Source organism: Ursus arctos, unplaced genomic scaffold (assembly GCF_023065955.2).
Source record: "Ursus arctos isolate Adak ecotype North America unplaced genomic scaffold, UrsArc2.0 scaffold_22, whole genome shotgun sequence".
Taxonomy (NCBI): domain Eukaryota; kingdom Metazoa; phylum Chordata; class Mammalia; order Carnivora; family Ursidae; genus Ursus; species Ursus arctos.
The window spans coordinates 45,910,950-45,937,259 of record NW_026622897.1 but is presented as its reverse complement, the minus strand read 5'-3'; the positions used below and the strand labels follow the sequence as shown (position 1 = coordinate 45,937,259).

The window sequence follows — 26,310 nt, the reverse complement described above, 5'->3', positions numbered from 1 at the left end:
AATGAAGGTCTGACCTAAGGGATTAACATCATTAAACATTAAGTGGCTTGGTTATTTTTGGTCCCTTCCTTGCACCCTTCCCTGTATGTGTATATCTTAATTGTTCTTCAAGGTCTTGCTATAATGTTTACTCCTCCAAAGTCTTAATTTTACCTGTACTTTCTTAGGACATTACTGTCAGTTTTTTTTTTTTATTTTACTGAATGTATCCAAATAGATTTTAAAGTGTTGGTGGAAAGAAAATGTATTAAATCCATGTCCATTTTCCATCATATTGAAGCGTGAGAGCTAGGTTCTTGTCTCATGGAGTCCAAGAATGAATCTTGTGGACAAAGGAGAGTGAGCAAAGTGGTAGAGTTTTGTTAAGCAAGGATACAGAAAAAGCTCTCAGGAGTGAGAGAGTTGCCACCGAGGGTTTTTAGTGGCGTTTATTGAGAACTGACCGGGAAACTTGTGGCCTTGAGATTTTTGTGCTATCTTGGTTTGAGCAAGGACTATTGATAACACCCTTAATGACTTAATTTTTTGAGGTTTGGTCATTTTCTATGATACGTTGTAGCTGCCAAAGAAAAATACTCCCGAGCATCCGAGGCCAGGTGGTCTGTTTCCTTATATCCTGTTCACTCTGTCTTAGTGCTTCTACCTGCCAGGAATAGTCTCAGAGCCTAGCCAGGGGCTCCCAGTCTTTCCCTGCCTATACCTTAACCTTTTCCTTATTCAATATTATACTGCCTGGCATGTGGTAGATGCTCAGAAAGGATTTTTGAGTAAAACATGCAGCATTTTGTTAAGGGATGGTGTAGGATATGATTCCAGCCCTCAAGAAATTAACGTTTGAGTTGTGGAGAAAGGACATACACATAGATAAATAGTAGTATAGATTGCATAGATTATCTACCAGAAATGTTGGTGAGTTCTTTTGAAAACAATTTGAGGTCGGGAATCGTGCCTTTTTGTTTAGGAAATGCTTTGATTAAACTCTCTACTTCTTTCTCCTGCAGGAACTGTTTGTTCATGCTTAGATACCTTTGTTGCTTCTGGCTTAAGGTACACATTAAAATATTTCACAGTCACAATGTAGTTTTGATGTTTGGAACATTAAATTATAAAATATAAGACCACTGGAGTGTATGAAGTAAACATTGTGACCTGCCATTCCTTTCTTAGTGTAGTACATATGAGAAGGATAAGAAAAATAGATTGATAGAATATATCAGCCTATGTGAGGTAAGACTCTGGTAAAATCACTGGAGAGTAGGCTTCTGTTATGGAGAATGCACTGGGTGTATTTCAGAATGGTTACTTTCCCCCTTTCCCTGCCAAAGACATGAAGTGATTCTTCTTGACTTTTCACAGTGATAACTTGATGGGATTTACCTGGGGTGGTGGTGGTGGTGGTAAAATCTATGAAAATGTGGCCCCAAAGAGTTTCTCACTTGTAGGAATACTCACCCAGCCTCTAGCAGTTTGTCAAAATTACCATTTCAGTGCTTCGAAGTTTATGGCTCCAGTGGCTTTTGCTCCAGGTAAGCTGAATTTGTTTGTGTTTCTCTGTATTTGTGTGTCTCTCCAGACTCAGGGAGGCAACTGGCCCTGAGACCTCGGTTCTCTGATGAGTCCAAGAAAAGTTGTTGATTTTCCGTCTATTCAGCTTTTCCTCTACCTATGGGAGTGATAACTTCTGTGCTCTTAACGTGTTCGAGCTGAAATGGAAGTCTGATTGAGATGTTAATCACAAACATCTTCGTAATAAATTGTTTGGAAAGCCAATGTGATTTTGTGCTTTCTGTTGAATCATTGCTTTGTCTTTTTTTTTTTTTTTAAGTTTTGTAATATATGTTAAGCAATTTGACTTTCAATAGGTGCCCGGAAGAAGGTGCATTTTGGTAACATACATGACGCAGTACGGGCTGGAGATGTAAAGCAGCTTTCAGATATAATAGAACGAGGAGCCAGCATTAATGAAGTTGACATTCTCCATAAGTTTACCCCTTTACATTGGGCAGCACATTCTGGAAGTTTGGAGGTAAGAAGCTGTATAAATTATTAAAGTGACGTAAGTTTACAGCTGTGAGCAGTTTTGAAAATTTAGCAGATAGGACTGAGACTTTATGCTAAGCACTGGAAATATTATTCTTTTTCATTTCATTGTAATAGTTGTTCTGGTTACTGTGCCTTTATAACAAATTATCCCAAAAGGAAGTGGCATAATATGACCATTTGTGCTCAGAAGTAAATTAGGAATTTGGATCTCAGGGACAGCGTGTCCCTGTTTCATGATGTGTGGGGCTTCAGCTAGAAGATTTAAATGCTGGGTCTGGAGTCTTTGGAAGGCTTGTTCATGCAGATGTCTGGTGAAAGATGCTGGCTATACATTGGGCACCTTAATTCCTCTCAATGTGGGCTTTTATGTGCGGTCTCTCCACCTGGGCTGGTTTGTGATTCCTCACAATGTGTGGCTGCATTCCAAAGGCAAGCATGGAGGGGAACTTATAGAGGGTAACATATGAATATCTAGTTCCGTCAATCCTAACATTTTTCCTATAGTTATTTTAGATTTTTAGAAAAGAAATGGAATATTATAGTTGTATTTGAAGTCCCTTAGCACCCCTTTCAGGTGCCATTCCTTTCCTTCCAACTCCAGAGATAAAACTATTACCCTGAATATGGTGTTTAATATTCCCATCTATATTTTATGTTGTTATTACATATGATTATATGATTGTTTTTAATGACATTTTATATAGATGACATCATACTATGTGTATCATCTTGTAGCTTTTTGTCTTCAACAACGTATTTTTGAGTCTTAACTATGTGGTTACATTTATGTACTCCATTTCGTTCAGACATGTTATAATAATGTGTTTTTAGACTAATATCAGAATTTATCTTCTGATGAATAGATTGATGGCTATTTAGTTGGCTTCAATTTTTAGCTAGTACAGGCAGTGCTTAGTGAATATTTTTATGCAAAACTTATTCTTGGGTTGTGTGCAAAGCCACCTGGACTTTTTCTTCATGATTCGAGATTGTGTGTAGCTTATTTTCCTGACTACATTTCTTTTTTTTTTTTTTTTTTAGATTTTTATTTATTTATTCGACAGAGATAGAGACAGCCAGCGAGAGAGGGAACACAAGCAGGGGGAGTGGGGGGAGAAGAAGCAGACTCATAGCAGAGGAGCCTGATGTTGGGCTCGATCCCATAACACCGGGATCATGCCCTGAGCCGGAGGCAGACGCGTGACTACATTTCTTCAGCCTGTGGGCTGCAGTGGGTCTGTTAACTACAAAGTTTCTTGTTGCCCCTGCCACAGAGACTGCTTTCTATGAATATGGTCTCTCTGTGTGATTTCTTGTTTCTTTGGACTTCTCTGCTTCTTGGAACCAAATGGGGTCCAGAGAATTATATTAAATAGCTTGAACTTTATCCTATAAGGGATAGAGTCACAACAAGGACTTAAGAAAGGTTTCAAGTAACATCAGATATTAGTTTGAGAGCAGTAACTTTATACTGATAACTTTAGTTTGTGTGCCCGCCTTGAACTGTTGTAAACAAGGATTTTTGCTTTGGCCTTTTAGTGGCTTCCTTTCACCTATGAGAAATGTGTCTTGACGGTTCTTTCCAAGTTTATAACCCTGGGTGGGTATGTTTTCTGTTTCCTTCCGCATCCCTTTTGGATCTACACTTTGGCAGCTTTCCCATCTGTTCTGTGGCTTCAGATGTCTCCTAGTTTCATCAAAGATGGGGTTTTCTTCCTGCTTATCTTGCTTTTTTTTTTATGATTTTGAAGAGAGGAGGAAGTAGTGATCTTATTCTGCCATATTCAAATAGGATGGAGTTCCTCTCTCTTTCCTGGTATCCTTTCAGCCGTTCTGATTACTCTCAGTTGTCTTTGGTTAACATCCTCTGCCTGCTCTAAAAAATAGGTATTTTTTATTCTTCTGCTAATGACCTTTCTCTCCTACTTCATATCCTCTGTCTAGGTAGTCTTTTAGAGTTCCTTGGCTTTATCACTACTACATAATAATTCATCGATTTGCTTTCTCTCCTGAACTCCAGCTTATGTATCAGGTGCTTGATCAACAGCTCAGGCACATCTGGTAGGATCTCAAATTGGTCTAAAACTAAACCAGTATTCTTTTCCCTCCCTTTCTTAGTTTTCCAGCTAATGACTTTGCATCATTATTGCATTGTCTCCATTTTTTCCGGAAGCAAAACACATATCAACATTTGTCTGAAGGTGCACTTCATAATGCACATTGATACAGTGAAAACTGATTACTAGATCCTTGATTTTGTTCCACCTTTGTCTCCTGAGTTTGTCCTCTCCATCCTCCTAGCCACTGCGTTAGATGTAATTAATTTTCTTTTCTGTCTCATCTACCTTTAGTTCATAGTCAGTGTAAAGTTATCCCTCTAAAACTAATATCTGATGTTACTTGAAACCTTTCTTAAGTCCATGTAGTGACTCTATCCCCTGTAAGTTACAATAAAGTGTAAGATATTTACTAGAAGGGACTTCTCTCTCCAACCTCATCTCCCATCATACTTGTTTTACTCTGTAGTACTGGTGACACTAGGCTGCTGTTTCATGTTACCATAGACTTTACTCATGCCGTTTTATCTGCTTGGTCTCATCTCTTCCTACTGGTTGAAAACCAGGCCAGGCAGCACCCACTTGGCAAAGCCTTCTGTGTTTCCCCCCTTAACATCCCCCAATAAGCTACCTAGGAGCTACCCCTAAATCTTACACATATTTTTAAAATTGTTTGTATATATCACATTGAATTTATCACTTTGAACCTCTTAGATTTTGAGCTCTTTGAAGGTACCATTTGGGTTTTATTCCTCTTTTGTCCTAGCATCTGGCATAATGTCTGACATATTGGATTCTAAGTAAATGTTTGCTGTATTGCTGAATTTATTGAATTAAATTTATATTTTAAGTGACTAGAACAGTGTATAACAGATATTCCAGAAATGGTTGTTGAATTTTGACAAAAATAAATCTAAACCAAAAGGTTTTGGTGCCTTTCTACCTTCCCATTTAAAGATCATCTCCTAATTCTCTACTTGAGTACTACATTCATGCTTTTACATTTTGTTATCCTTTCTGAAATATCTTCAGACTGTGGTACTTATGTTGGTAATATGAAATAGTCACTAAATAAACAAGTGGTAAAAACTGCTTTATTAGACTTCAGTTTTTTTCCTTCTGTCAGATGAAATCAGTTCTTGAGCCCCCATGGTAAACTTTACTTCAGATATATTTTTCACTGCCAGAATTTCTTTTCCTTCTTTTTTTCTTAAATAATTGTCTCTTTGTGTATATATTTTTTTCATTTTCTCCAGTTGTATTACATCTTTCACATTTTGAAGTTAAATTGGAAATTCAATAGTATTTCATATATGTGGATAGGAATCAATATTTGTATATTTATTCATGGACACAAAATGATTAAAATTATTCAAAATTAAAATGCATATAAATATACTATAAACTATATTCTCAAAACACAGATATTTATAGTTTTATTTAAATTTCATATAACTCATTTTTATCCACAGCTTTGAAATTGAATTGTTTCCCAAACATCATGAATTAGACAAAACTTTAATTCAATTAACACATTTTTATGAGTGTGTATATGTATAAAAAATTGTTTTTAAAGATTTGATTTATTTATTTGACAGAGAGAGAGAGAGAGGGAGTACAAGCAGGGAGAGCAGCAGAGGGAGTGGGAGACATAGGCTCTCCACTGAGCAAGGAGCCCCATGTGGGACTTGATCCCAGGACCCTGGGATTATGACCTGAGCTGAAGGCAGACCCTTAAGTGACTGAGCCATCCAGGCATCCCCATATATTAATTTTTATTGAGGATTTTGTTCTTATTTTTTAAAAAAGATTTTATTTATTTGAGAGACAGCGAGCATGTGCACAGAAGCAGGGAGAGAGGCAGAAGAAGGGGGAGAAGCAGACTCCCCAATGAGCAGGGAACCCGATATTGGGCTTGATCCCAGGACCCTGAGATCATGACCTGGGCCGAAGGCAGATGCTTAACTGACTGAGCTGCCCAGGCACCTCTGAAGATTTTATTTTATTTTTTAAAGTAATTTCTACACCCAACATTGGGTTTGAACTCACAACCCTGAGTCACATGCTCCACTGACAGAGCCAGCTAGGCGCCCATGTATATATTTTTTAAAAGTGTACTCTTTAATCCCCATCACCTATTTCAGTCACTCCCCACCCACCTCTTCTCTGATAACCATCAGTTTGTTCTCTATAGTTAAGAGTCTGTTTCTTGGTTTGTCTTTTTTTTTTCCTTTGCTCATTTGTTTTGTTTCTTAAATTCCACATGTAAGGGAGATCATATGGTATTTATCTTTCTCTGACTTACTTCTCTTTGTGTTTTCTATTTGATGAGTCATTGTCATCATACTTTCCTTTAATTCTTTAAATTCTTTTAAAAACAACACACTCTTAGGTCAGTGATTCATCAGAGGTTGTGTTTAAATACCTTGAACCAATAAGGATTCCATCTTTTGCTGAGTCTGTGTGTGCAGTTTGGGGAATATTTTCCAAATCCAAGAAGTTTACAAGTCAACTTGACTTTCCTTTTTTTTCCCAAATGTGTTTGCAAGGCCTTATGTTTAGCCAGGGGTGTCTAGCCAACTTGGACCCTCTTCAATCTTTCCTGAATATAAGCAGCTTTGTACATGTACATGGCCTTATAGATTATAAGAGATAAATGGAATCTTAGCAATACCCACTTGCTGTCTCATTTCTTGGATTTTTCCATTAATTTTCTGGGTGGTCTTTAGTTTTGTTGTTTGCCTTCACCAGGATTGTGACTTCAGGTGAGCTCTGATGTTGGCTTTCCCAGGTTTTTGGCCCCTGAGGTTGGAATTGTTTTTGACTTTGTGCCTGGGCATGGAAATTTCATTCCTTCCAGCAGGGCAGTGGAGCTGTCCAGCTGGGCAGAATCTGCACCATGTAGCTCAGGATGGGGATAGTTATAGTCTCAGGCTTTTTGCTGCAGACTCCACCTGCTGTTACTGAGATTCAGAACTGTTTCTTGAGTTAAGGCTTCTTATTTTGTTATGTGCCTCTGACAAATTCCCAGAGTCTTTACATGGTTGTTTTTGCAACTTTGTCTAGTTTTTTTTTTTTTTTAGATTTTATTTATTTATTTGAGAGAGAGCACATGCACACGAGTGGGAGGGGGCAGAGGGAGAGGGACAAGCAGAATCCCTACTGAAGGTGGAGCCTGACATGGGGCTCTATCCTAGGACCCTGAGTTCATGCATGACCTGAGCTGAAGTCAGATGCTTAACTGACTGAGCCACTGAGGTGCCCCCACTTTGTCTAGTTTTGTCACTGCTTCTTGGGGAGGATTTGCCAAGCTCCTCACTTAGCCATTTCTGAAGTCTTACTGATTGACCAGTTGATTTTTTTAAAGATTTTATTTATTTATTTGACAGAGAGACAGCCAGTGAGAGGGAGAACACAAGCAGGGGGAGTGGGAGAGGAAGAAGTAGGCTCCCAGAGGATGAGACTGACATGGGGCTCGATCCCAGAACGCTGGGATCACGCCCTGAGCCAAAGGCAGATGCTTAACGACTGAGCCACCCAGGTGCCCCTGACCAGTTGATTTTTTAAAAAGATTTTATTTACTTATTTGAGAGAGCACAAGTCAGGGGCTGCAGAGGGAAAGAGAGAAACAGACTCTCCACTGAGCAGGGATCCTGGCGTGGGGCTTGATCCCAGGACCCCGAGATCATGACCTGAGCTGAAGGCAGATGCTTAACCGACTGAGCCACCCAGGTGCCCCCTATCAGTTGACTTTTGACAAAGATGCAAATGAAATCCAATGGAGGGGTGCTTGGGTGGCTCAGGTGTTTGAGTGTCTGCCTTTGGCTCAGGTTGTGATCTCCAGGTTGTGGGATTGAGCGCCATGTGAGGCTCCCAGATCAGTGGGAAGTCTACTTCTCCCTCTCCCTCTGCCTCCCTGCTTGTGCTCTGTCTCTCTCTCTCTCAAATGAATGGATAAAACCTTAAAAAAAAAAAGCCAGTGGAGAACAGATAGTGTTTTCATTAAATGATACTGGCATAATGGAACAGTTGTATGTGAGAAAATGATATATCTGGCACCTTATGTAAAAATGTACTCAAAACAGATCATAAACAAATGTAACACTTAACCTTCTAAAACTTCTAGAAGAAAACATAAGAGAAAAATCTTTGCAAATCATATCTCTAAGAACTTGTAGCCAGAACATATGAAACTCTGATAGTTCCATAGTAAGAAAACAAAAAACCCAATTAAAAAATGGGCAAATGACTTTGACACTTCAAGAGGACATGTGGATGGCGATTGAACACATGAAAAGATGTCCAATATCATTAGCCATTAAGGAAATGCATATTAAAAACACAGATGCCAATACACACCTATTAGAATGGCAAAACAAAACCAAAAAATGATACTACCAATATTGGCAAGAATATGGAGCAACTGCAACTCTTACACATTGCTAGTGGAGATGTAAAATGGTACAGCCACTTTGGAAAAACAGTATGGCTGTTTCTTACAAAGTTGAACATGTACTTACCTATCTTCCAGTAATCCTACTTACATATTTACCCAGGAGAAATAGAAAACTTGTTACATGAATGTTTATTTTCCTGTAACTGAACAGTGTTAGCATGTAGTAGTCTCTCCATAAATATTTGTTGATAAATGGGTGACTTAGTGTGATTAGTATGGATGTTGAGCTTTTATTTAATCTTTGTATTTTATTTGCCATTTATCTCTGTGACAGGCCCAATGATACCTAAATGTTAAGCCTTTCAACAAATGATATGGGTATGACTGATGTGACAGTATATCCCAGTGATACAACAAATTCTTTGAAAAAGAAACTTCTTGAAGATAGCATCTCCAAACTTGAACATATAAAGATAGTAACACCATCTGTGGCACAGACCTCTAGTACTGTATTGAGATTTACATTAATTAAAAAAGATATTAAATGAAGATGCATTTGACTCTCCCCCCATTTTTTATAAGCCACTTTTTTTCTTTTTTAAAGAGTATCATCAGAATAACAGTGTTTGCTCCAATACAGAAGCATCTGGGCCCATTTAAAGATCTGTGGCAGAGGTTGCAAACTGGCAGGCATTGAGTGAATTTGACTCACAGATGTGTTTTGTTTGGCTATTACAGTATGGGTGAAATATAAGATTTGGATCAGCAATTCACTTACAGTAACAACTGGCTGGGATTAAGTAGCATTTATTCCTTATGGACAAGGAATGCTATCTTCCTGAAATACTGTTTGCCACAGCTCCCACTGTTCCCTGTTGTTGACCCAATAATAAGGCCAAGTGGAGGTTACCATATCATTGTTCTTGTGCTTTTATTTTTCTTAAACTTAGCCCCCTCATTTACTTATGATGCTTCCCAGGCTGTGGTATTTCATGATGATAGACTAAATTTCAAAGATCTAAAGATGTTAAAAAAAATCTGCCTTATAGTTGTTTTCTTAATTTAGTGTCTTCATTGGCTCCTCTGGCATGGAGCTGATATCACACAAGTAACCATGAGAGGTTGGACAGCAGCTCACATAGCTGCAATCAGAGGTCAGGATGCTTGTATGCAGGTAAGAATAACTTTGGTTACTTTTAAAAAGTCAATACGTTTAATAACTTTAGCATAGTTTTATATGCATACTAATATATACTCTTACACATACATATAACACACATATATACTTATGCATACATACACATGCATATGGACATTAACAGAGGAATGAAGTAATGAAAGCAGTATTTCAGGAAATTATTCTAACAAGATGTATCTGGGATTACCTAGGATGAGGAGATAGTTTGGAGGCAAGAAGACCGGTTAGAGACTTTTGGTGTCATCACTACCCACAGAGGGAGAAATCAGGTGGTGGCAGTGGGAAAGAAAGAAAACTATTGAAGACATCTTGCAAAGCAGGCGTTGACAGAGTAGAGTGAAAATTTTAAAGTTTTGAAGCAGAATGGCAGATACTGGTGACACCACGACAGGGAAATCTGAAAGGCAGGGGAGATGTGGGAGCAAAAATGTTGAATTCTATTTGGCACATGTTGTTTATGGGGCTTGTAGGTCATTTGGGTACAGAAGGTCCAGGCAGTTGAAAGGGGTGCTGGAGACAAAGATTTCAGGAGTAATAAAGTATAGAGAAGAGAATAGACTATTGAAGAGTGAATGTTGAGGAATGTTACTAGTAGTGATGGTAGGAAGCAGAGAAATGAGTAAATAATTCAGAGGAGGAAGTCAGAGATGGGAGAGCCAGGATGCATTGGGCTGTGCAAATGAGGGAAGAAGGATTAGGCCGAGTGTCAGAGTTACGGGATGAAACTAAGGAAATGCCATTGGACTTGAGAGCTCACTACAAGGTGAGATTCACTGTATTTCCGTGCAGTGGTAAGGATGGCACCTTGTTTGCAGGCCAATTTGAAGTTGAGGCATTGAGGTAGTAATCTGAGAAGTAGGCAGTGAAAGAGAAAATAAAATAGTAACTTCAGGGGATATCAGGGTCAAATGAAGCTTTACTTGATGCTTTCCTTCCTCTATGCATTAGATCAAACCATTCCCATGGCTCTGATTGTCCTTGTCTTCCTCAAAGGGATCTTTTCATTCTCAGAGACTTTGTGGTACTTTTTTGGCACTATACTGTGTAGTTGTTGCTTATGAAGGACTGTTTTATATAATTGATTATCATTGTCTCTACATATATCCTAATTCCCTAAGTTGACATGTTTTCATATTCCTTGTAGTGATTTTTAAAATACAGTAAATACTCAATATGTGGTTTGTGATGATTATTGACTAGTTTGTTAATTATGGAGACTATTCTTAAAGCTTTTGATATGAATTATGACTGAGTTTTTTGTGAAGATACTTGTAAATACAGGCTGGTTAAAAAAGAAGGTCTGAGGGAGTAAAACTAAAAAATATTAACTAATAATTTGTGTTTTTTTTATTATGTTCAGTTAGCTACTGTGTAGTACATCATTAGTTTTTGACGTAGTGTTCAATGATTCAGTAGTTGCGTATGACACCCAGTGCTCATCACAACATGTGATTACTGGGTATATTATAGAGAGGGGTGTGCTGTGTATATGATATAAGCCTTATACAGAAACCAGGCCATTGTCAATTCAGATGGAATCTCCTCAGATGCAGTTAGAAATTGATTTGGAGCCAGAACTAGTGACTTTAATAATGAAATTCTCCTACAGTATATTCAAAACCCAGCTAATAGAAGATTCTGCTTTTGAAATAGTGACAGTTTACTTTTCAGTTTATTAGCTTAACATTAAAGTATTTAACTTAGTGGTTATTAATCTCTGTTTCTGAAAAGCGTGCCTTATAAATTGTATGTACATGCTCAAATTAGAATGTGAAATCAGGTATTATAAATATCTCCTAGGCAAGGTTAAAAAGGATCTCAAGCATTTTCGTAGAATTAGCTAAGAATTTCTCATACTTTCTGTGGCACATGTATAAGAACTTATATAATAATGTAGCTCTAGATTGATAAATTGCTTGCCTATTATGCATCTGCATTTATGATTTAACATATATATTTATGTACACTCACTGTTATTTCTCGATTTTTAGGCTCTCATAATCAATGGGGCAAATCTGGCAGCTCAAGATGATCGTGGATGCACTCCTTTACATCTTGCTGCAACACATGGACATTCTTTCACTTTACAAATAATGCTCCGAAGTGGAGTGGTGAGAGATTCCTGTTAATATGTGAGAATGTGTGATCATATACAGGGAATAGCATTTGGTAGCCTAGTTCTCTCTTCCTGACTTTTTAAATCCCTTATATGACCTTGGGGGAACTAATTTGATCTCTTTCTTTAGCTTTTCCGTCTTTAAACATAGAAGCAATAATTTAAATAAAGCTTCAAAAAAACCCAGTTTAGCAGTAACAAGTATTTCAGAGGCTATGGGTTCTTCATGTCAGTTCAGAGTTTAACTGGGAAGATTCTGAAGCTTCCAAACACATTTCAACCAGTGATTGTAAATCTTTCAGAATTTCTATGCGTTTACCTATTTGTTTTGTAACTTATTTCATACACTAATTTAGAAAGTGATTTTTATCTCTGGAAATTTCTTTCTTTTTTTTTTTTTGAAGATTTTATTTATTTATTTGAGAAAGAGAGAGAGTGAGTGCACACACGAGTAGGGGGTGCAGGGGGAGAGGGAGAAGCAGATTTCCTACTGAGCAGGGAGCCTGATGTGGGACTTGATTCCAGGACCCTGAGATCATGACCTGAGCCTAAGGCAGATGCTTAACTCTCTGAGCCACCTGGCTGCCCCTATCTCCAGAAATTTCATTCATTATGATACTTATTTTTAATATTATCCAGTGGTTGTAAAAAATAACTATAAGAAAAGAACTACCTATATTGAAGACATTATGATAAGAGTTGGTGTTTCTGTAGTTAGAGAAAAAGTGAAGGGCCTATTATGTATCTTTTTTTTTTTATTAACTCTATGCTTTCAAGGATATGATTGGATCATTTGAATCTATCCCTTTCATTTTATTGGTCAGAAGCCTGTGACCAGTAATATGACTAGTTAAGTTCCCCTTTTTTTGAAGATTTTTTAATTTATTTTTAAAGATTTATTTATTTATTTTAGGGAGAGAGCACAAGTGGGAGGGGCAGAGGGACAGGGAATGGGAATCCCAAGCAGACTCTTTGCTGAACATGCCACCGCACGTGGGGCTCGATCCCACAACAATGAGATCACGACCTGAGCTGAAACCAAGAGGCTGATGCTCAGTGGACTGTACCACCCAGGTGCCCCGTGATTTATTTATTTATTGGAGAGAGGGAGGGGTGGGGTATAGGGGAGAGAGAGAGAACCCCAAGCAGACTCTGTGCTAAGTGTGGAGCCCAGCTCGGCCAGATTGCACAACCTGAGACCACAATCTGAGCTGAAACCAAGAGTCAGGCACTCAACTGATGCGCCACCCAGGCACCCCTGGTTAAGTTACTTTTTAAAAAGAACATAACTTGATCTATAAAAATAGTTTTTAAAAAGGCCATTGTATAAAATTTTATTAATGCCTTATTAGCTCAAATGTTTAAATCAGTGGTAGTAGTAAATTTTTCTGTTATATTTGTTGTTTGCCTTACATTTTTGAGAACAGCCTCCAATTTTCATTTGCAGAATTAAGCTGCTAGACTTACTGTTTCTCCTACAAATGGAAAGAAACTGAGTTCTTTTGAATGTTACCTTTAGGATCCCAGTGTGACTGATAAGAGAGAATGGAAGCCTGTGCACTATGCAGCTTTTCATGGGCGACTTGGCTGTTTGCAGCTTCTAGTTAAATGGGGATGTGGAATAGAAGATGTGGACTACAACGGAAACCTTCCAGGTATTCACAAAAGCAAATGTTTTGGTTTTTTGTTAATGTAAACTTTTTTTTTATAATAATTTTTTATTATGTTATGTTAGTCACCATACAGTACATCCCTAGTTTTTGATGTGAAGTTCCATGATTCATTACTTGCGTATAACACCAAGTGCACCCTGCAACACGTGCCTTCCTTAATACCCATCACTGGCCTATCCCAATCCCCCACCCGCCTCCTCTCTGAAGCCCCCAGTTTGCTTCCCAGAGTCCATAGTCTCTCATGGTTCATTCCCTCTTCTGTTTACCATTAATGTAAACTTTTAAATGATTGATTGTGTTTAAGAATTTAAATTGTCATCATTCTAACAGTCCTTCAGAAAACTAAAGTAGTAAATATGTTGACATGAACATTTTTTACTGTTAGACCTATGTTATGTACCTGTCATGTGATTAATTTTCTTTCTGGAGCCATATCAGCAAAAGAGAAATCGGCAAAATTCCCACCAGCTTTTCCTTCCTCTACTGTCTAGTGTAATTATTTTTTAACTTCATACAGCTCCACCTCCCAGACTGCTGTTTATAAAAAATAGTATAAACAGTGAACACTAGCGTATTTGAGTTAATTTGCTAACTGCAGTTGGCAGACCTACACTCTAAGCACCCTCTCTTCTTCAAGAGGTGCTGTAGAAATTCAGAGGAGGAATAGATCATAGTGAGAATGGAGTGAGGATTACTAAAAATGATACTGGAATTATGTCTTAAAAGAATCTTTTTTTTCTTATAATAATATTTTTTATTATATTATGTTAGTCACCATACAGTACATCCCCAGTTTCCAATGTAAAGTTCGATGATTCATTAGTTGCGTATCACACCCAGTGCACCATGCAATACGTGCCCTCCTTACTACTCATCACCAGCCTATCCCATTCCCCCACCTCCCTCCCCTCTGTAGCCCTCAGTTTGTTTCTCAGAGTCCATAGTCTCTCATGCTTCATTCCCCCTTCTGACTACCCCCCCTTTCTTTATCCCTTTCTTTCCCTACTGATCTTCCTAGTTCTTATGTTCCATAGATGAGAGAAATCATATGATAGTTGTCTTTCTCTGCTTGACTTATTTCACTTAGCATTATTTCCTCCAGTGCCGTCCATGTTGCAGCAAATGTTGAGAAACCATTCTTTTTGATAGCTGAGTAATATTCCATTGTATATATGGACCACATCTTTTTTTTTTTTTTTAAAGATTTTATTTATTTATTTGACAGAGATAGAGACAGCTAATGAGAGAGGGAACACAAGCAGGAGGAGTGGGAGAGGAAGAAGCAGGCTCATAGCAGAGGAGCCTGATGTGGGGCTCGATCCCATAACGCCAGGATCACGCCCTGAGCCGAAGGCAGATGCTTAACCGCTGTGCCACTCAGGTGCCCCTGGACCACATCTTCTTAATCCAGTCATCTGTTGAAGGGCATCTCGGCTCCTTCCACAATTTAGCTATTGTGGACAATGCTGCTATGAACATTGGGGTGCATATGGCCCTTCTCTTCACTACGTCTGTATCTTTGGGGTAAATACCCAGTAGTACAAAGGCTGGGTCATAGGGTAGCTCAATTTTTAACTTTTTAAGGGACCTCCACACTGTTTTCCAGAGTGGCTGTACCAACTTACATTCCCACCAACAACGTAGGAGGGATCCCCTTTCTCCACATCCTCTCCAACAATTGTTGTTTCTTGCCTTGTCAATTTTTGCCATTCTAACTGGCGTAAGGTGGTATCTTAGTGTGGTTTTGATATGAATTTCCCTGATGGCTAATGATTTTGAACATTTTTTCATGTGTCTGCTAGCCTTTTGTATGTCTTCATTGGAAAAGTGTCTGTTCATATCTTCTGCCCATTTTATGATTTGCTTATTTGTTTCTCATGTATTGAGTTTGAGAAGTTCTTTGTAGATCTTGGATACCAGTCTTTTATGTGTAGTATCATTTGCAAATATATTCTCCCATTCCATGGGCTGCCTCTTGGTTTTTTTGACTGTTACCTTGGCTGTGCAGAAGCTTTTTATCTTGATGAAGTCCCACAAGTTCATTTTATCTTTTATTTCTCTTGCCTTTGGAGATGTGTCATGAAAAAGGTTGCTGTGGCCGATGTCGTAGAGGTTGCTGCCTATGCTCTCCTCTAGGATTTTGATGGATTCCTGTCTCACATCGAGGTCTTTCATCCATTTGGAGTTTATCTTTGTGTATGGTGTGAGAGAGTGGTCAAGTTTCATTCTTTTGCCTGAGCAATTCAGTAATGTGGCAGGATACAAAATCAATGCTCAGAAATCAGTTGCATTTCTATACACGAACAATGAGACTGAAGAAAGAGAAATTAGGGAATCCATCCCATTTACAATAGCACCAAAAACCATACATTATCTTGGAATTAACTTAACCAGAGACATAAAGGATCTATATTCTAGAAACTACAAATCACTCTTGAAAGACATTGAAGAAGACACAAAAAGATGGAAAAATATTCCATGCTCATGGATCGTAAGAATTAACATAGTTAAAATGTCCATGCTACCCAGAGCAATCTTCACTTTCAATGCTATCCCGATCAAAATACCAATGACATTTTTCAAAGAACTGGAACAAACAGCCCTTAAATTTGTGTGGAACCAGAAAAGGCCCCGAATCGCCAAGGAATTGTTGGAAAGGAAAAACAAAGCTGGGGGCATCACAATGCCGGATTTAAAGCTGTACTGCAAAGCTGTGTCTTAAAAGAATCTTAAGTATCGAACAAAAGTCCAGACAGAATGATATGAACACGTTTCAAGATTACTTCAGCTATTTGGGTTTTTTAAAGTTCCATTCAAATTTTAGGATTATTCTAGTTTTATAAAAAATACTGTCGGTATTTTGACAGGGATTGCATTGAGTCTGGATTGCTTTGGGTAGTATGAACATTTTTTCAGTATTGATTTTTTCAGTACATGAGCCTGGTGTATTTTTCCATTTGTTTGTGTTATCTTCAGTTTCTTTCACTGTCATCTTATGGTTTTCAGAGTATAGATCTTTTACCTCCTTGGTTAAATTTATTCCTGGTATTTTGTTCTTTTTGGTGCAATTGTAGATGAAATTGTTTTCTTAATTTCTCTTTCTGCTGCTTCATTATTGGTGTATAGAAATCTAACTGATTGCTGTATATTAATTTTGTATCCTGCAACTTTACGAACTTCATTTATTACTTCTAATAGTTTTTTGGTGGAGTGTTTAGGGATTTTTATGTATAGTATCATGTCATCTGCAAATAGTGACAATTTTACTTCTTCCCTACTGATTTAGATGCCTTTTATTTTTCTGGACTAATTGCTGTGGCTAGGACTTTGAGTACTATGTTGAATTAAAGTGGTAAGAGTGGACATCTTTGTTTTGTTACTGATCTAGAGGAAAGGCTCTTAGTTTTTCAGCACTGAATATGATGTTGGCTGTGGGTCTGTCATATATGGCTTTTATTATGTTGAGATGTTTCTTCTCCACCCATTTTGTTGAGAGTTTTTATCATGAACAGATGTTGTATTTTGTCGGGTGTTTTTCTGTATCTAGTGAGATGATCTTAATGTTTTTATCCTCCCTCCTGTTAATGTGATGTTTCACATTGATGGATTGGTGAATATTGAACCATCCTTGCTCCTTGGAATAAATCCCATTTTATTGTGGTGAGTGAGCTTTTCAATGAATTGTTGAATTCAATTTGCTAATGTTTTGTTGAGAATTTTTGTGTCTATGTTTATCAGAGATATGGGCCTGTAGTTTTTTGGATTTTTTTTTTGTTTTTATTTTTGTAGTGTCTTTGGCCAGAGTAATGCAGGCCTCCAAAAATGAAATTGGAAGTTTTCCTTCCTCCTGTTTTCTGGAATATTTGAGGAGAATAGGTGTTAACTCTTTCTTAAATGTTATTTACATTCTACCAATGTTTGGTAGAATTTTCTTATAAATCCATCTGATCCTGGACATTTGTTTGTTGGGAGTTTTTTGATTACCAGTTCAATTTTTTTTACTAATAAATAGTGCGTTCAGTTGTTTAAATTTCTTCCTGATTCAGTTTTGGAAGATTTTATATTTCTGGGAATTTATCTTTATTTTCTAAGTTCTCCAATTTGTTGACATATGACTTTTTATAGTCTCTTATAATTCTTTGTATCTGTGGTGTCAGTTACTTCTCTCATTTAATTTTTTTAAAGATTTTTTTTTTTAATTTTTAAGTAATCACTGAAGTGAATGTGGGGCTTGAACTCATAACCATGAGATCAAGAGTCATGTGCTCTACCAACTAAGCTAGCCAGATGCCCCTTTCCCATTTCATTTCTGATTTTATTTATTTGAGTTCTCTCTCTTTTTTTCTTGATGAGCATGGTTTATCAGTTTTGTTTTATTTGTTCAAAGAGTCATCTCTTGGTTTCAGTAATCTTTTTTTATTATTATAATTGTTATTTTTTAGCCTCTCATTCATTTTCTCTTTGATCTTTATTATTTCCTTCCTTCTGCAAACTTAGGCTTTGTTTTTCTTTTTCTAGTTCTTTAGGTGTAAGGTTAGGTTGTTTGAGATTTTTCTTGTTTCTTGAGGTAGGCCTGTATCACTATAAACTTCCCTCTTAGAACTGCTTTTGCTGCATCCCAAAGATATTGAACCATTATGTTTCCATTTTCTTTTGTTTTCATGTGTATTTTAATTTCCTCTTTGATTTCTTTGTTGACTCATTAGTTGTTTAGTAGCATATTGTTTAGCCTCCACACGTTTTTGTTGTTTTCTGTTTTTTTTCTTATGCTTGACTTGTAGTTTTATAGTATTGTAGTTGGAAAAAATGCTTGATATGATTTCAGTTCTCTTAAATTTATTGAGATTTGTGGCCAAATGTGATCTGTCCTGGAGAATGTTCCCTGTGCACTTGAAATCAATGAGTATTCTGCTGTTTTGGGGTGAAATATTCTGTATGTGTCTGTTAAGTCCAGCTGGTCTAATCTGTTGTTCAAAGCCACTATTTCTTTATTGATTTTCATCCTGGATGATCTATCCATTGATTTAAGTGAGGTTTTAAAGTCCCCTATTATTATTTTATTACTATCAGTATTCCCCCTTTATGTCTGTTCCTATTTGCTTTATGTATTTAGGTGCTCCAATGTTGGGTGCATAGATATTAACAGTTGTTAAATTCTCTTACTGAACGATTGTTTATCATTATGTAATGTTCCTGTTAATTTTACAGTCTTTGTTTTAAAGTTTATTTTGTCTGATATAAATATTTCTACTACAGCTCCCGCACCACCACTTCCATTTGTGTGTGAAATATCTTTTTCCATCTCTTCCTTTCAGTCTGTATGTCTTTAGGTCTGAAATGAGTTTCCTTTAGGCAGCATATAGATGGGTCTTGTTTTTTTTATCCATTTACTCACCCTGTCTTTTGAATGGAATATTTAATAGTTCTCATTTAAAATAATTATTGATCAATATTACAGAACATCATTTCATATACTTATATATTTTTAGTGGCCATTTTGTTATTTTATTCCTTCCTTTCTTTTTTTTTTTTTTTAAAGATTTTTATTTATTTATTTCAGAGAGACAGAGAGCACGAGCAGGAGGGAGGGGCATAGGGAGAAGAAGACTCCCTGCTGAGCAGGGAGCCCAATGTGGGGCTCGATCCCAGAACCCTGGGCTCACGACCTGAGTTGAAGGCAGATGCTTAACTGACTGCACCACCCAGGCACCCCTCCTTTCCTTTTTTTTTTTTTTTTTAAATGTTTACTGTTCTTTTTCTTATTTTAAAAATATATTTATTTTTAAGTACTCTCTATACCCAATGTGGGGCTTGAACTCACAACAGTGACATCAAGAGTTGTGTGCTCTCCTGACAGCCAGCCGGGTGCCTCTGGTTATTCTCCTTTGTACAGCACCAGTTCAAAATATTTTGACTATTTTGTATTGAGTTTTCTGTCTTTTTAAAAATTAATTGTAGGGGTTCTTTGTATAGGCTAGATACAAGCTCTCTGTCACTTAAATGTGTTGCAAATATCTTTTTTTATTTAAATATCTTTTCCATTCTATGGTTTGCCTTTTTGTTCTTTTCAGATTTCTTTTGATGAATAGAACTGTTAACTGTAATGCAGTCAAGTTTAATAAGCTCTTCCTTTCTGGTTAGTCCTTTCTGAATCCTGTTAAAAAGTGTTCTTTGATCATGAAGGCATTCTTTTATATTATCTTCTAGAAATCTTATTATTTTACTTTCACATTTAGATTTCCAGCCCACCTGGAACTGACTTTTCTATAATACAAGGTGGGGGGCAATTTTGATTTTTATTTGGTTCTTTATTAAATATGCATGATCATTTTTTAAAGTCTTTCTGCTTGCTCATTACAAAAATCCAACCTTTATTTCTTTAAACATGTATAATTTTTTATGACCATATATAGTATATTTTTTAATAGTATAATATAGAGGTTAAGAATGTGGCTTCGGTACTAGACTGCTTGTGTTCAAATCTCTGTCTTACTAATTCAACATTTATTTGCTGAGCATCTACACGTGTCATTCCCTCTTCTAGGTGCTAGGGATGTCACACCAAATAAAATAGACAAAAGTCTCTGTCTTCATGTGGTGGTGATGGTGGAGACACAGACAATAATCAAAAGAATATAAATTATATTAAGTAGGATTATGTGTGTGGATAACATCAGGGAAGGGAGTAGAATGTTAAAGAGGATGAAGTTTAAAATAGGGTGGTCAGGGAAGCTGTCATCGTGGAGGTGATAATAGGATAAAGACCAGAAGCAGTTGAGGGAGCAGGTCCTGTGACCGTCATGGAGAAAGGGTATTTCAAAAAGAGGTAACAGCCAGTGAAAGCTCCTGAAGCAGGAGTGTATTTGAGAGTAAGTAGTAACAGGGAGTCAGTATGGTTAGAACAGAAGTGAGAGGATGAGTAATAGATAATGAAGTCAGAGAAGTAACAGGAGCCATTGAAGGATTTTGAGCACAGCAGTGACATGATCTGACTACATTTAAGAACATATTCTCTATTTAGTTTATAGATTGCAGTGTGGGTGTGGGGATGGCAAGGGGAGAAATACAGCAATTGCGAGCCTGATGCAATAATCTAATGCTGCTATTTGGTTGGAGCAGAGCAGAGGTAGCAGAGATAGTGAGAAATAATTGGGGTCTGTGTATTCTTTAAAGATAGAGCCAATAAGATTTGCTGATTGATGAGGTGTTGGGAGTGACAGAAAGAGGAGTCAAGGATGGCTTCAGGGTTTTGGGCGTGAACTCCATGGAAAAGAGAGAGTTCCTATCAAGTAAGATAGGGAAAACTATGTAAGGAAAATGTATGCAAGAGGGATGAAGAGTTGAGGTGTGTTGTGTTTTTTCTGATTAGCATATAATGTATTATTTGTTTCAGGGTACAGGTCTGTGATTCATCAATCTTATACAATTCACAGTGCTCACCATAGCACATACCCTCCCCAGTGTCCATCACCCAGCCACCCTGTCCCTCCCACGCCCCTCCACTCCAGCAACCCTCAGTTTATTTCCTGAGATTAAGAGTCTCTTATGGTTTGTCTCCCTCTCTGGTTTCACCTTGTTTCATTTTTTCCTCTCTCCCCCTGTGATCCTCTGCCTTGTTTCTCAAATTCCACGTATCAGTGAGATTATATGGTAATTGTCTTTCTCTGATTGACTTATTTCACTTAGCATAATACCCCCTAGTTCCATCCACATCATTGCAAATGGCAAGATTTCATTTTTTTGATGGCTGCGTAATTTTCCATTGTATATATATACCACATCTTCTTTATCCATTCATCTGTCGATGGACATCTGGGCTCTTTCCATAGTTTGGCTATTGTGGACATTGCTGCTATAAACATTGGGGTGCAGGTGCCCCTTGGGATCACTACACTTGTATCTCTGGGGTAAATACACAGTAGTGCAATTGCTGGGTCATAGGGTAGCTCTATTTTCAACTTTTTGAGGAACCTCCATACTGTTTTCCAGAGTGCCTACATCAGCTTGCATTCCCACCAACAGTGTAGGGGGGTTCCACTTTCTCTGCATCCTCACCAGCATCTGTCATTTCCTGACTTGTTAATTTTAGCCATTGTGATTGGTGTGAGGTGGTATCTCATTGTAGTTTTGATTTGTATTTCCCTGATGCCAAGTGATGTTGAACACTTTTTCATGTGTCTGTTGGCCATTTGGATGTCTTCTTTGCAGAAATGTCTGTTTATGTCTTCTGCCCATTTCTTGATTGGATTATTTGTTCTTTGGGTGTTGAGTTTGATAAGTTCTTTATAGATTTTGGATACTAGTCCTTTATCTGGTATGTCATTTGCAAATATCTTCTCCCATTCTGTCAGTTGTCTTTTGGTTTTGTTGACTATTTCCTTTACTGTGTAAAAGCTTTTTATATTGATGAAGTCCCAATAGTTCATTTTTGCCCTTGCTTCCCTTGCATTTGGTGATGTGTCTAGGAAGAGGTTGCTGCCTGTGTTCTCCTTGAGGATTTTGATGGATTCCTGTCTCACATTTAGGACTTAAATCTATTTGGAGTCTGTTTTTGTGTATGGTGTAAGGAAATGGTCCAGATTCATTCTTCTGCATGTGGTTGTCCAATTTTCCCAACACCATTTGTTGAAGAGAGTGTCTTTTTTCCATTGGACATTCTTTCCTGCTTTGTCAAAGGTTAGTTGACCATAGAGTTGAGGGTCCATTTCTGGGCTCTCTATTCTGTTCCATTGATCTATGTGTCTGTTTTTGTGCCAGTACCATACTGTCTTGATAATTACAGCTTTGTAATAGAGCTTGAAGTCCAGAATTGTGGTGTCACCAGCTTTGCTTTTCTTTTTCAACATTCCTCTGGCTATTTGGGGTCTTTTCTTGTTCCATATAGATTTTAGGATTATTGGTTCCATTTCTGTGAAAAAAGTGGATAGTATTTTGATAGGGATTGCATTAAATGTGTAGATTTCTCTAGGTAGCATAGACATTTTCACAGTATTTGTTCTTCCAATCCATGAGCATAGAACGTTTTTCCATTTCTTTGTGTCTTCCTCAATTTCTTTCATGAGTATTCTGTAGTTTTCTGAGTACAGATTCTTTGTCTCTTTGTTTAGATTTATTCCTATGTATCTTATGGTTTTGGATGCAATTGTAAATGGTATCAACTTCTTAATTTCTCTTTCTTCTGTCTTGTTGTTGGTATATAGAAATGCAACTAATTTCTTTGCATTGATTTTATATCCTGCCACTTTACCGAATTCCTGTATGAGTTCTAGCAGTTTTGGGGTGGAGTCTTTGGGGTTTTCTACATAAAGTATCATATCATCTGCAAAGAGTGAGAGTTCGACTTCTTCTTTGCCAATTCAGATGCCTTTTATTTCTTTTCATTGTCCGATTGCTGAGGCTAGGACATCTAGTATTATGTTGAATAGCAGTGGTGATAGTGGACATCCCTGCCATGTTCCTGACCTTAGGGGAAAAGCTCTCAGTTTTTTCCCATTGAGAATGATATTCGCTGTGGGTTTTTCATAGATGGCTTTTATGCTATTGAGGTATGTACCCTCTATCCCTACATTGTGAAGAGTTTTTTTTTTAAAAGATTTTATTCATTTATTTGACAGAGAGACAGCCAGCGAGAGAGGGAACACAAGCAGGGGGAGCGGGAGAGGAGGAAGCAGGCTCCCAGCAGAGGAGCCCGATGTGGGACTCGATCCCGGAACTCCAGGATCACGCCCTGAGCAGAAGGCAGACACTTAACAACTGCGCTACCCAGGCGCCCCTGTGAAGAGTTTTAATAAAGAAATGATGCTGTACTTTGTCAAATGCTTTTTTTTTTGCATCTATTGAGAGTATCATATGGTTCTTGTCCTTTCTTTTATTAATGTAGTGTATCACAATGATTGATTTGCAGATGTTGAACTAACCTTGCAGCCCAGGGATAAATTCCACTTGGTCGTGGTGAATAATCCTTTTAATGTACTGTTGGATCCTATTGGCTAGTGTTTTGGTGAGAATTTTTGCATCCATGTTCATCAGGGATATTGGCCTATAATTCTCTTTTTTGGTGGTGTCTTTGTCTGGTTTTGGGATCAAGGTAATGCTGGCCTCATAAAATGAGTTTGGAAGTTTTCCTTCTATTTTTTGGAAGAGTTTCAGAAGAATAGGTATTAATTCTTCTTTAAATGTTTGGTAGAATTCCCCTGGGAAGCCATCTGGCCCTGGACTCTTATTTATTGGGAGATATTTGATTACTGCTTCAATTTCCTTGCTGGTTATGGGTCTGTTCAGGTTTTCTATTTGTTCCTGCTTCAGTTTTGGTAGTTTATATGTCTCTAGGAATGCATCCCTTTCTTCCAGATTGTCTAATTTGTTGGTGTATAGTTGCTCATAATATGTTCTTAAATCTGTTTGTATTTCTTTGGTGTTGGTTGTGATCTCTCCTCTTTCATTCATGATTTTATTTATTTGGGTCCTTTCTGTTTTCTTTTTGATAAGTCTGGCCAGGGGTTTATCAATCTTGTAATTCTTTCAAAGAGCCAAGTCCTAGTTTCGTTCATTTGTTCTACTGTTCTTTTGGTTTGTATTTCATTGATTTCTGCTCTGATCTTTATTATTTCTCTTCTCCTGCTGGGTTTAGGCTTTATTTTCTGTTCTATTTCCAGCTCCTTTAGGTGTAGAGTTAGGTTGTATATTTGAGACCTTTCTTATTTCTTGAGAAAGGCTTGTATTGCTATATACATTCCTCTTAGGACTGCCTTTGCTGCATCCCAAAGATTTTGAACAGTTGTGTTTTCATTTTCATTTGTTTCCATGAATTTTGTAAATTATTCTTTAATTTCCTGGTTGACCCATTCTTTCTTTAGTAGGATGCTCTTTAGCCTCCATGTATTTGAGTTCTTTCCAGAGGAGTTGAGTTTTTGATGTTAAGTTCCTAATGCCTGTAAAAGATGTAGGTGTATGTATGATGAATGAGCTGGTTTTTTTTAGGTTCAGCTGAGAAAGTGTAGAGTGGCATGTGCCATCAGCTTATCTTTGGGTTTTGTTGCATCTTGTTTCTCCTGCTTTACACCAGTCACTTAGGTACTGCCCTATTTCTCCAGTGGCAAGGTTTATATATTTATTGGGTTGTTTCCCAAGTAATCACTTCTCCAGAGATATAAAGCCTCCCATTGTAATCACTGCCTCTAAGCTTTTAATACCCAGAACCATTCCTGTTTTTTGCAGATTTTGGTTTGTGGCTCTCCTTCAGTCTGATTCAGTATGTTTTCTTTCAGGGGTTCCTTAACATTTGTTGTTTGTTCTTGGTGTTCTCATTTGTTTTTCTAGTCTTTTTTGGCTTCAAAAAATATCTTTTCTGTTATTTTCAAGGATTGAGAATAGAAATGGTGAGGTAGTATGTGTGCTTTGTCTGCAGTTTTGATCCAGTCTGTTTTTAATAAAATAATTAATGTCTGTGGAAAGGTGACAAAATACATAGTGATAAAAATAACATTCATAATTACATAGTGACTATTTTGGTTTATTTTTCCCACTTTTTTCCAAAACATTAAAATAAGTTTACCTATCATTTGTCTTACATAGCAAGTATTTTCTCATGTAATTATAAGTGGCATAATTGTGATTTCACTTTTCAAGAAAATATTCTGGGGCCTGCTCTTTGGTATCTCTCATCTGGTGTCTGTACATTCGCAGTATGTGTTAACTCTTTAATCATTTCGTCTGTTGCTTTGGCATGACTAGAAGGCTGAGTAAGGACTTGTGGGGTTGGAAAAAAATGTGTTACCTTGCTCAGAGTATGTCCCTGTTACAGATGAAGGGACAGTCATCTCCCTGTGAGGATAAGAGCCAATGTTGTTATTTCTTTTTCAAGTTATTTTAAAGTCAATTTACAAATTAGTTTTTTTCTCTTTCTCCTATAGTTCACTTAGCAGCCATGGAAGGTCACCTTTACTGCTTTAAATTCCTCCTCAGTAAAATGAACAGTACAACACAAGCTTTAAAAGCCTTCAATGATAATGGAGAAAATGTATTGGATCTGGCCCAGAGGTTCTTTAAGCAGAACATTTTGCAGTTTATCCAAGGGACTGAGTATGAAGGAAGTGATCTGAAAGATCAGGAAAGTAAGTAATAAACCTGAAATGTTTTATTTAGCATTTAATAAGTAGAAAAAAAAAGAAGTTATAAGGCAAATGTTATGTTTAAATATGCTATTTATAATTGTCTGCACATTCATTTTCTCTTCTTTATTATGAAATATTTTAGGCAGAAACATATAGAGATTAATGTAATGAACATTTTTTATGACATTTATTTAAGGATAAAGTGCTATACATTTAAAACCTTCTTGGTTCTATCTCTATTATTCTTTTTTTTTAATTCTTAGAGGTAACCATTGTTTTAGATTTATAATTCCATCCTATAGGTTTTATATTTAGTGTGTATGTACTCCCCAAAATATGCACTATTGTGTGTTTTTAGAGTAATAGACTAACATGTTCTAAGAAATCCTAAAATTCAGCAGCTTAAGGATTTATGAGACAGCCCAGGTTGAAGAGTGAATTTGTGCTGTACAGTCATTCAATAACTGGTTTTCTTCCCAACTAGCTCGCTCTGCTTGTAGGGAATTTAATTTAGCAGAAGGTGGGGAGGAGCAAGACTATAAGGTTAGGACCAGAGATTTTCAAGGTCTAATTTGTATTCATCACTTTTGCCAACATTCCATTGGCAAAAGTTAGTCACATGGGCACACCAGCTGTGAGGAAGCCTGGAGGATTCAGTACCTAGCTGAGAAGACTCACCTCAGCTGCAACTCTCTTACTATTGAAGGAAGAACA

General features: G+C 37.3%; 1 protein-coding gene across 5 annotated transcripts in view; it reads left to right on the top strand.

Annotated features, from left to right (window-relative positions):
* The window catches only part of ANKRD42 (ankyrin repeat domain 42), a 64,606-nt gene that overhangs the window by 2,707 nt on the left and 35,589 nt on the right, over positions 1-26,310 (top strand). For 2 of the 5 annotated variants that reach the window (XM_026518351.4, XM_048217192.2), the window contains exons 2-6: positions 1,863-2,026; positions 9,563-9,670; positions 11,686-11,805; positions 13,330-13,465; positions 25,396-25,596. In XM_026518351.4, coding sequence (XP_026374136.2) covers positions 1,863-2,026; positions 9,563-9,670; positions 11,686-11,805; positions 13,330-13,465; positions 25,396-25,596 — 729 coding nt within the window. Of the gene's footprint in view, positions 1-1,862; positions 2,027-9,562; positions 9,671-11,685; positions 11,806-13,329; positions 13,466-23,097; positions 23,288-25,395; positions 25,597-26,310 lie in introns of those variants that run through there. The other 3 variants (XM_057316884.1, XM_057316882.1, XM_057316883.1) reach the window with 3 other exon arrangements.